The sequence below is a fragment of the Amblyraja radiata genome, chromosome 25 (assembly GCF_010909765.2).
Source record: "Amblyraja radiata isolate CabotCenter1 chromosome 25, sAmbRad1.1.pri, whole genome shotgun sequence".
Lineage (NCBI taxonomy): Eukaryota > Metazoa > Chordata > Chondrichthyes > Rajiformes > Rajidae > Amblyraja > Amblyraja radiata.
In genome coordinates this window covers 5,565,148-5,577,248 of record NC_045980.1, presented here as the reverse complement: position 1 = coordinate 5,577,248, position 12,101 = coordinate 5,565,148, and the positions used below count along the sequence as shown (strand labels likewise).

The window sequence follows — 12,101 nt, the reverse complement described above, 5'->3', positions numbered from 1 at the left end:
TTATTAATAACACGCTCATTATATTATCTTCCATAACATTTGTGAATATATTATCTATTAGCGTGGCACAGTGAGATGTAATTCTGCTATGTCTAGTGATTGTTGGACTAAAGCTCATACTATACATTGCATTCATAAACTTTTCGGTCATTTTATTTGGATTTAACAAATCTATGTTGAAATCCCCGCAGATGAACATAACCTTTTGAATTGTTTTACCAAATATTTCTTCCATCCAATCCTTAAATATTTCAATATTAGATCCCGGTGCTCTATGTATACAGCTCACAATTACATTTTTCTTCTTTTCCATGCAGATTTCTATTGTGACACATTCTAGCACGTCCACTTACAAAGCCACGCCCCCTCCATTCTTGTTCTGCCTGTTCATATAATTCAATTCATATCCAATCAACTCAAAGTCCACATTCTTCTCTGAGCTGATCCAAGTCTCTGATATAGCTATTATATTGAATGGTTTCTTGAATTGACATATTCTTTGATGTTTTCGAAGTTGGCATATAGGCTTCTGCTGTTAAAGTGGATAATTGATATTTTATAATCTGACTTAACCTTCATGTTAAACTGTTCATCAGCAATTGTTGTTGATATTGTTGAAGAAATTATATTCTGGATCATAATCATTTTCCATATCTTGTGATTTATGCTCGGTATATTCAAAAGTTTTCAAACCATGTTTATCATATTCTGTCATCCTTGTTGTTTGTGGTTCACCATTATCTCCCAATATGACTTCTTTCAGAACTTGTCATGGTAGTATGTAGTGTGTTTATTTAGTCCCTCATTTTTCCATTACCTTGTTGTGTTGTTCTTTTGGTCTCACTGGTATTTGTCCAATTCCAAAAAGGTTGTGGCAGACAGCATCTTCTCCTATTTTGGTGATGACTGGGAGTAAAATTGCGTAAAGTACCCTTGTTCTTTGCTGTACTCTGCAAGGGACTCTTTAATTTTTTAACCTCATCAAACTGCAAATGCTGGAAATTTAAAATAAAAACAGAAAATGTTGGAAACACCAGCTGGGCCAGGCAGTCACTGCCAGAAGAGAAACAGTGAATGTTTCTGGTCAGAGACTTTTTACATCTGTCTCGGAGAACAGATGAGGGACTACTTTAAGGAATCATATATTGTATAGTATAGCAATGGGCCCATTGTCCTACCACAAAAATGCTGACTTGTTTACATATCAACACTAATTCCATTTGCCTGCATTGAATCCATATCACTCATTGCCTTGCTGATTGGAGTGTCTGTCTGAATGCCTATTAAACATAGTAATTGTACCTGAATCCACCATCTCCTCTGGCAGTGTTCCAGATATCACCACTCCCTATATAAATACCTTTCCCCTCAGATCCTCATTTAAACTCTTTCGTCTCACCTTAAATCTATGGCCTCTTGTTTTTCATATCCATACCATGGGGTAATTAATTCTGACCATCTACCCTATCTATGCATTTCATGATTTTACATGCTTCTATTAAGTCACCCCTCAGCCTCCTTTACTTCAGGGAAAACGAGCCCAGCCTATTGCTTATATCCTACCCCTACTTGACTTCATATTGCACATGTCAGGATTGGATTGCATCTGCCAACACTCTACTGAGCTTTCCATCTGATCTATATCCTGTTGTACCTATCCGTAATGTAACCAACAACCAAGATGGGTGGAATAAGTGACAAAGGCTAGAGATGAAAAGGAGACAGAAGGGTGTAAGATAAGGAGAGAAACAGCGTGATATGTGAAACCAGAGGGAGGGATAGAGGTGGAAGGGAGCAGGAGAAAGTTCATGTGATAGGAGCAGAATTAGGCCATTCGGCCCATCAAGTCTACGCCACCATTCAATCACGGCTGGTCTATCTTTCCCTCCTTACCCCATTCTCCTGCCATCTCCCCAGGACCCCTGACACCCACATTAATCAATGATAAGGTTTTGGGATAGTGGAGGAAATGCACCTGGGTGGGAGGCTTAGAGTAGAAGGGGTGGGTGGAGTGGTGTTACCTATAATTGGGGAATTCAATTGTCATATTGTTATGTTGTAAGCGACCTGAGTTGAATATGAGTTAAAAAGCACTTTGGGCGTGATGTTTTTAATTTCACTTTCCTTGCTGGAAGGAGCGGTGTGATTGATTGGGTATCACGTGGAAAGGCTCAGCTGGTTGGAGGTAGGGTCCGTGTGGCGTGGACATGCACGGTGTTGCAAACAACACTCTCAGCGTGATCAGCGCCTGGACTTTTGACACGTAGCCGACCAGTGACTCACTTTTCCTCTTTCCCCCACACACACACAAAACATGTGCATGTCTTCCCGAATGGAGTGGGCGGGGCGAAAGGGGAATGTTTGAAGCTGTACGGGAATCGAAAGGTAAAGTAGATTGATACTTCACCCTTTCCATGAGGACGCAGGAGGAATAGCTGGTTGTTTCTTGTTGTTTCTTGTTGTTTCTTGTTGATGGACGAGTATATTGAATGCAACGCAGGTAAGCAAACACAGGAGGGATAAATCTCCATAGAGCACGCTTTGCACGTAGCTGCATTGCATGTTACGTTATCCTCGAATTGTTATAAAATGTAACGTGTTTATTATATATAATTTGTTGAACTGTATTATAACTGGTTGCAACTACCAGCTGGGCTGTCGGAAACGTGACTGCCTGCAGTTATTGCAACTAAGAACGGCAGTCTCCCCGTGTTCAATGTGTGGAGGCAACAGCCTAATTTAATAACTTTGTGTCTACAATTTTATTGCAAAATAAGAGAAACAATTAGATGTTTTGTGACCAGTCACTAGTTCAATCGAAGGGGTATCATGTTATCAAACGAGAAGGATTGGTCTAGATGCTGATTCTGCCAGATGTTTCCATGTTTATATATTTTAAGAGTACACGACAAGGAAAAGACCACTCGGCCCCTCAAATCCTGCCCTACATTTCAATATTATAATTGTGGCTGATCCACTCTAGACCTCGTTATCTCTTCCGTGCCGTTTCCCCGTGGTATTCGATCCCCTGATATATCAAAAATGTATCTGCATATTTTAAAATACATCCCGTGATCTAGTATCCACAACTCGTGTTATTGCGAAATCATTGGGAAAAGAAAAGGCTTTTGGAGTGAGATACGAACCAATAATTTTCTACCTCCAGAGTAGGAATGCTGTGTCTCAGCCGTAATGCACAGTAATTAGCAGTGTTTTTGAAGGGTTTGATTATTTTTGTTTTGCATCGGTCAGGGGATAAATTTTGCTAGAGTATTAGGTTCCTACATGTTTTAATGAGCATGGAGAACATTTTAATTCCCTTGCCAAGATAGGAGTCATGCCCCTGATTGTCCTACAGGGAAATCACTGTAATAACCCTTACTGTAAGGTTAATTGTCATATGTAATGACAATAAAACAATTAAATTCTTACTTGCAGCAGCAAAATAGACCTGTAAACACAATGCATATGGATAATAATATATTATAAGCAAAAAATATATATCAATAAGTTAATAAACCCAAAAAAGCTCAATACACTTAGTGAAATCAAAGATGGTCCATAGTCGAGTAGTCGTGTTGTGTAGTGTTTAAGAATCTGATGGTTGTTGGGAAGAAGGTATTCTTAAACTTAGTGGTCATGGTTTTCAGACTGTTTTATCTTCCCAATGGTAGCAGTGAAATGAGAGCGTGGCCAGGGTGGTGTGGGTCTTTGAGGCAGCGTCTCCTGAAGACCTCTTCGATAGTGTGGAGGTTAATACCTGTGAAAACATTCATCTTTTTATAACGCTTATCTATTCATAAGTCTTTGATAAGGACACTGAAGGATAATGCTATTTTCATTTCCAATTACCCAGTGTGAAGGTTGCACCTTTAGATCTTTTCATAAGAAATTCTGAAGTAATACAGCATAATGAATTGTGGTCTGAAAGTTCCTATGCAAAAAGGCCCCAGGCCCACCTTAATGTGGAAATGTTTTAGAGAAAGAAAAATGAGTGGCACTTTATTGACATGTGGAGTTTATTTTTGGATTGTAATCTTTCAAAATTGGAAAAGTTGATCACAAAACAAATGTGAATCAAAAATGTGATTGATTTTGAACTAAATTCATTTTGAGGACAGGAGGTGATTGTGTTTCACCACTCAATGGTAACGATTTAACAGGCATGGGGGAAATCACGCCTTTTTTTCCATTGAAAAATAAAAGATTTTTTTAATTGGAACTCTTCACACAATAATATCATGTAAAGGTGTTTAAAACTAAAGGTGCAAAAGTGAGGAAAGACCTAATGTATGAGTTATGCCTAAAAAGTCAATGTGATGCAGTTGCATGTTATGCATCAATTCATGAAGGAAAATGTGTTAAATGCAGCATGACTTTTCTTACAGAACCTAGGTCTCTTTTGGTTGCAAAGCTTGTACCCAACCGATCTCCGGAATTAGATTTTAAATCTGGCTCTGAAACTTGGGGTGTGGCATTTTCACCCGACGGCTCGTACTTTGCCTGGTCGCAAGGATACAACATCGTAACATTGATTCCTTGGCCACTTGAAGACCGCAGAATGTAAGTTTTAAAATTTAGTCCTTGAGGAATCGAACAAAGCTTTGGTGACTGATTGTTATTCTTTGTGATTATTCTTGAGTTTTTTTTCGCTGCGATGCCCTCTCAAAGTATGCTCTTGTGAGCTCCAATGATAGCCCATTCGACTCCATTAAGATCACTTGGTTTGAGATGGCTGGTTAGTATAAGTACTTGAAATGTATGTCCTCTATTTGTTCTCCATATATCCAAATATATACTTTTGGCCACAGGAGTCATGGCAGAATGGGAACTGTGCTCTGTGTGTGACCTAAATGCAGGAGTGCACAGGAGATTGAGGTCAAATAATCTACAGTTGTCCATCAGTGTTATATTTTAGTATTAGTGCATTTGTGGAAGGCTGAGAGAATTTTATGTTGCATTACTTCTTGCCTCTACGATTACCTAATTCGGTTCCTCTTAATGTGTGTGTGTGTGTGTGTGTGCGAGTGTGTGCGCGCGAGTGTGTGTGCGCGAGTGTGCGCGCGAGTGTGTGTGCGCGAGTGTGCTTGTGACCAATGCTATCATGCATCCCACGGGTAAGATGAGATAAAATTCCAATAGCTATCAAGTACTTTAATGGCTGCATGGGGATGGATGTAACAACTACTCCAAACTTCAAGCTGCAAGCTTTTATTTGTTTGGATGAAGATGCAACGTTACTGGGTCACACCCTAAATTCATGAGGAACACTCTAACCTGTTTTACTGCCTTGCGTTCACAAGGATGTTACTCCTTTCACGTGAATCATAACCACTTGCAGTTTAAACAAAAATATTCTCAACATTATGTTGTGTGACTACAAATCTAGTTCATAAGTTATAGGAGCAGAATTAGGCCATACAGCCCATCCGTCATTCAATCATGGCTCATCTATCTTTCCCTCTCAAGCCCATTCTCCTGCCTGTCCGTCAATCTCTGCCTTAAAAATAACCATTCACTTGGCCTCCACAGCCTTCTGTGGCAATGAATCCAAAGATTCTCCACCCTCTGACTAAAGAAATTCCTCATTTTTCTAAAGGTACGTACATTTGTTCTGATGCTACGCCTCTGGTCCTAAGCGCTCCCGCTACTGAAAGCTTCCTAACCACATCCACCCTACCGTGGCCTTTACTATTCAGTAAGTTTCAATGAGGTGCCCCCTCATCCTTCTAAACTCCAGCGAGTACAGGCCCAGTGCCTTCAAACGCTCACAACATATGTTAATCCAATCATTCCTAGGATCATTATCATTAAAAAAACTCCTGGACCCTCTCCAATACCAGCACATCCTTCAAATATAGGGTCGAAAGCTACTCACAAAACTCCAAATTCGGTCTGACCAGTGCCTTATAAAGACCAAGCATTATGTCCATGTTGTTATATTCTCGTACTCTCAAAATAAATTTCAACGTGTAAATTAACTTTTTGTGTACCAGCACTCCGAAGTCTCTTTACACCTCCGATTTCTGAATTTTCTCACCATTTAGAAAATAGTCTACGCCTTTATTCCTACTACCGAAATGCATGACTCCACACATTGCTACACAGTATTCCATCTGCCACTTCTTTGCCCACTCTCTCAACCTGTCCAAGTCCCTGCTTTCGCTACACTACCTGCCCCTCCACCTGTCTTCGTACCATCTGCAAGCTAGGCTGCAAAACCTTCAGTTCCCTCATCTAAATCATGGATATACAACGTGAAGAGTAGTGGCCCCAGCACCGACCCTTGCGGAACTCCTGCCACTTCACCTTCTGCCATCCAGCCAACCTGCTATCCATGCTAGTATCTTCCTTCTGATACCATAGGCTCCCAACTTCTATAGCAGCCTCACATGTCGTACCTTATCAAAGGCCTTGTGTAAATCCAAGTAAACAATGTCCACTGACACTCCTTTGTCTGTCCTGCTATTTACTTCTTCAAATAATTCCAGCAGATTCGTCAGTCAACATCTCCCCTTAACAAAACCATGCTGACTTTGCCTGATTTTATCATGTCTTCCTAGTGCTGAAGCACATCATTCTTTATAATGGACTTTAAAATTTTACCAAATACTGAAGTCGGTCTAACTGGCCTATAGTTTCCATTCTAAGGGGGCTGTCCCACTGCGGCGACCTAATCTGCAAGTTTAGAAAAGTTTGCCGTCGACTCAAACTCACAGCATGGTCGACACAATGGTCCAAGGAGGTCCAATGAGATCACTGGAACTCTGCTTCATGCACGAGGGAAGTTCCCGCATACTCGCAGCCTCAGTTTGGTCGAGGAAAATTTTTCAGCATGTTGAAACATTTTCCACAAGTAAAAATTGGTTCTTTTGAACTCGTAGTGCAGTGGGGTTGCTATGTAGTTACAGGCAGTCGAGGGCAGCTGTAGGCAATCTCCTTCGCTGACCGGGCATTGGCTCATTGGAGTTTTCAAGGAAAACCGACCGTTAATGTAAAATGCCCGCTAAACTTTATTATAAGTTGTCTGGCTTCTTAAAAGTGTCACCACTCCTTCTCTCCCCCTCTCACCTCCCCTCCGCACTCTCTAAAGGACTTACCGTACACTGTGCCAGCCGTCTCTTACATTTCTGTTCATCGCGAGTGTGAATTTCAGACAGCGCTCCCCCGCTTTCCCTGGCCCCCGCCTTTGCGGTGTGTGTGTGCGCGCGCGCGCGTGGTCGTTCGATCCAGCTCGAGGTTTTCCAGGTGAGTGCCCTCGAGCTTGAAGGTCGAAGTCAGTCGCTAAAAGGTCGCATCACTGGGACAGGCCCTTTATGCTTCCTCCCTTCTTGAACAGCCGAGTAATATCTGCAATTTTCCAATCGTCCAGGACCACTCCCGACTAGTCATTTTTGAAAGATCATTACTAATGCCTCAGCAATCTCAAAAGACACCTCTTGAAGAACCCTGGGGTGCAGTCCATCCGGTCCAGGTGACTTATCCACCTTCACACCTTTTAGCTTCCGACACACCTTATCCTTAGTAATATCCACTCCACTAACTTCCATCCCCTGACTCCCTTGAATTTCAAGCATGTTACTGGTGTCATAAGTGATAGGAGCAGAATTAGGCCATTCGGCCCATCAAGTCTACTCTGTTATTCAATCATGGCTGATCTATCTCTCCCTCCTAACCCCATTCTCCTGCTTTCTCCCCATAACCCCCGACACCCCATGCTAATTAAGAATCTATCTCTTCCTTAAAAATATCCATCGAATTGGCCTCCCCAGCCTTCTGTGGCAAAGAATTTCACAGATTCACCACCACTAAAGAAATTGCTTATCTCCTTCTGAAAGGAACATCCTTTAATTCTGAGACTATGACCTCTAGTCCAAGGTTCTCCCATTAGTGGAAACATCCACTCTATCCCATGATGTCTTCCACTGTAAAGACTGATGCAATAAAACATTCAATTCATCTGCCATTTCTTTATTCCCCATTATCACTTCTCCAATTCTCCAATTTCATTTTCCAGCAGCCAATGTCTACTCTTGCCTCTTTCTTACGCTTTATATATATCTGAAAAAACTTTTCTTATCCTCTTTTATATTATTGGCTAGGTTACATTCATATTTCATCTTTTCTCCCCATTCGTTCCTTTAGTTACCTTTTGTTGTTGTTTTTTAAAGCTTCCCAATCCTCTGGCTTCCCACTAATCTTTGCAATGTTATATGCCTTCCCTTTTAGTTGTATTTTGTCTTTGACTTCCCTTGTCAGCCATGGTCACCTCATTTTTCTTCCTCTTTGGAATGAAAAGATCCTGCATCTTCTGCATTATTCCCAGAAATTACTGCCATTTTTTTTTTTCTTTTCAAAATACACTTTATTCAAGTAATAAATATATACAATACATGATCCGTGCAAAATATACATCCAACATTTTTCGGAGCCTATACAAACATTCCATACTGTTTACACACATTGCTCAAATTTCACAAATGTATTCCCCCCCACCCCATGCCACTCATGTGGCCCACCTAACAATTTCTAACTGCGTTATAAGCTCATCTTCTTTGTTCTGTATACTATGTGTATTCAAATAAAACACCTTTAGTTCGGTATTCACCAACTCTGTTCTCGCAATGATCCTGATTTTACCTGTCTTTAGTCTCTTATCCCTTAAACATTCAGTCCTATTACTTCGGAAGGCTTCAGTAACCTGTCCTGCACTCTCCATTAACTTCATCTATGCATTTCCAATTTATTGACCTCCTCCCCCCCCCCCCCCCCCCCCCCCCCCCCCTCCGTTTAGTTTAAAGATGGTTATGCAGTTTGCCAGCACCCTGGTCCCAGCCAGGTTCAAGTGGAGTCTGTCCCATTGGAACATCTCCTTCCTTCCCCAATACTGTGCCAATGTCCCACGAATTAAAATCCACTTCTTCCGCACCAATCTTCTGTCAGTCATAAAGATAATACAGATAATGCAACCCTCAGTATCGCAGCCAAGATTTGGTTGTTCCTGCTTAAAGTGGGCTGGGGGATTGTAAAATCCCTATCCCACGGTACGAGTTCATTTCAAGAGCTCTCACGAGTTTAAAAAAAAAATCAAACTCGTGGTAAGCACAGAGAATGAACGTAGCGGGTACGTCGGAGCTCGGGGACGTCTCTTAGCACTAACGGCAGGTACCCGGGAAGACTCGTTAACGGCAGGTAAGCACGCTAAGACTCGTGAAGATTTTTCAACATGATGTCCACGAGAGCCCCGCGTACCAATGAGTGGCCATTACCGTAAATCTCCGTGTTCGAATCAGGGCAAACTCAGGAGAACTCTTGGAGTGAACTCGTACTGTGGGGCTGGGCTTTGATTGTAATTGATCTGTATGTGTTTAGTGGAATATAGGTAACTGACCAACTTTCCGTAGCTAACTAATAATGAATGTTAGTATTCGGATAGCGCTGACAGCTCTGTTCATTGGCAAGGCACATCAGAAGAGATCTGTATCTTGTGTGGAATGCAAGAATTGAAGTTGGCCCACATCAGGAGATACAGGGTTACTGTGGTCTATAAAATGGCAAATGCAATGTCTTACCTTAAACAACATTGCAAGAACATGCTCAGTTTAAACTTTGGGAAAGTTTTTCAAAGCACTAAATTGGTGAGGAGTAGTACTGGAAATTAACAACCACTTAAAATTTGAGTTATGACAGGATGATAATGGGAATTTAAAAGCAAACCTGACTTAATATGTGTTCAAGAAGGAACTGCAGATGCTGGAAGATCGAAGGTACACAAAAATGCTGGAGAAACTCAGCGGGTGCAGCAGCATCTATGGAGCGAAGGAAATAGGCGACGTTTCGGGCCGAAACCCTTCTTCAGACTCTGACTTAATATGTTTGGTGTGGCAATGTGGCAAGTTGAATGAAGGAATGTGTGGATGTCATCTTTGTGGATTTTGATAAGTTATCCACATAAAAATATGGTTTCTGAGAATAAAGAGTCTGGGCTTTGTGGACAAAAAGGACTGAGTTGAGACATGGTAAATGGTTGTTTTTCAGTTTGTGCCCATGTGAGGACCATTGCTTTTGTTGTTGATTTTAACACTGATGCAAATAGTAGAATTGGCCAATTCCAGTTGGTGCAATTAGTGAAGGTTCAGAAGGTCTTTGGGAGAGTACAGCAAAAATATATTACTAAATGGTTCCAGAGCTGAGGAACTCGATGATATTTTATCTCCCTTGGTCAATAGTAATTGGCACAAACCTTTTTTTATATCAGTCCGAACCCACTCTATCACCTTTTCTACCAGCTGTTTTTGTCCCCCAAGATGATGAATTCCTTTATGGTGTATTCAATGGTCATTCCTCAGCCTCTGCAATCTCGCTTGAGCCGGTATTAGTCAGTGCTGTTTTACGTGAAGAGTATCACGTCAGCTATCTTACCTTGGCTGGTGGACATACACAATTATAGGAAACAGGAATATGAAAGAAGGAACTGCAGATGCTGTTTTCAACCGAAGATAGATACAAAAAGCCGGAGTAACTCAGCGTGACAGGCAGCATCTCTGGATAGGAGTGGGTGACGTTTCGGGTCGAGACCCTTCTTCAGTGTGTGTGTGTTTAGTGGAATGCAGGTAACTGTCCAACTTTGAGTGGCTAACTACTATAATGGCTTCTTCAGTCTGTAGAAGGGTCTCGACCCGAAACTTCACCCATTCCTTCTCTCCGGAGATGCTGCCTGTCCCCTGAGTTACTCTAGCTTTTTGTGTCCATCATAGGAAACAGGAACTCTGGCTGGTCTTTTTATCCGGTACAGTAAATGGCAGGACCATGGAAAGTGTTGCAGAATAGAGGTACCTATGGAAATGTGTACATCATCCCTTAAATGGTGTCACAAGTAAGGATGGGTGGAGGGGGGGTGGAGGGGGGGGGGGGGGGGGGGGGGGGTGGTGAAAAGGCATTTGGTGTGCTTGCTGTCTTTGTTCAGGATATTGAGTACAGGACTTGGGACATTGTGTTACAGCTGTCCAATTTGATGGTAAGGCCACATTGGTGTCCTATGTACTGTTCTGGTTGTCCTGTCCTAGGAAGGATGTCATTAAGCTGGAGAGGATTTTCAAAAATGTGGAAAAAATGTTTCCGCTGGTGGGAGAGTCTAGGACCAGAGGTCATAGCCTCAGAATTAAAGGGTGCTCTTTTAGAAAGGTGAGGAGGAACCTCTTTAGTCGGAGGATAGTTATTCTGTGGAACTCATTGCCACAGAGGGCTGTGGAGGCCAAGTGGGTATTTTTTAAGACGGAAACAAATTCTTGATTAGAACGGGTGTCAAGGGTTATTGTGAGAAGGCAGGAAAATGGGATTAGGAGGCAGAGATCAGCCATGAGTGAATGGTGATGGGCCGAATGGCCTAATTCTACTCCTATAACCTGTGAAAAAAGATTTACGATTGACAAGGAGAGGCTGGATAGACTAGGACTTTTTACTCCAGAGTACAGGAGCCTGAGGAGTGATCATATGGAAGTATAGAAAATCATGAGGAGCATGGGTAAGGTGAACAGCCACAATCTCTTCCCTGGGTTAGATTGGGGATTTCAGGTCAGAGGGAAAAGATTGAGGTCCAGAACGTTCTGCATGCAGAACAAACTGCTAAAGGATGCTGGTAGCGGTAGGTGCAGCATTTAAAAGACACTTGGGCAGGTACATGGATTGGAAGGGTTTGGAGGAATATGGACCAGAGTCGGGGACTAGCTCGTTTGGGCAATTTGGTTGGCTTGGATGAGTTGATACGAAGGGTCTGTTTCTGTGCTGGAAAACTCTACTGAGGTGGTGGTAAAGAAAGAATAATAGAGATAGTAATGTAGCCATGGTCAAATGTGAACCTAAGGACTGCCAAGAAAGATGTCCCAACTGGTCATTGTCTCATTATTTTAACTAATGGACTTGATGAAGTTCCACGATTTTTTTTTAGATGGAAATATCATTGTCAGCCCGCTAATAAATGCATTACTGCTTTACCATCTGATTGGCCAGAATGTGGAACCACTTCCACGTGAACTGGGACGGCGTTCTGGCTGCGCCCGTTGGATTGGAGGGCGGCAGCTTCGACCACCCCGGGCCGCGGT

The 12,101-nt window shown here is 42.1% G+C and overlaps 1 protein-coding gene across 1 annotated transcript in view; it reads left to right on the top strand.

The window, feature by feature from the left end:
• The first annotated feature begins 2,219 nt into the window (after positions 1-2,219).
• The window catches only part of wsb2 (WD repeat and SOCS box containing 2), a 31,614-nt gene continuing 21,732 nt past the window's right edge, over positions 2,220-12,101 (top strand). The window contains exons 1-2 of the mRNA XM_033043112.1: positions 2,220-2,500; positions 4,389-4,563. Of these exons, the coding sequence (XP_032899003.1) occupies positions 2,473-2,500; positions 4,389-4,563 (203 nt within the window). The 5' untranslated portion in view covers positions 2,220-2,472. The remainder of the gene's footprint in view (positions 2,501-4,388; positions 4,564-12,101) is intronic.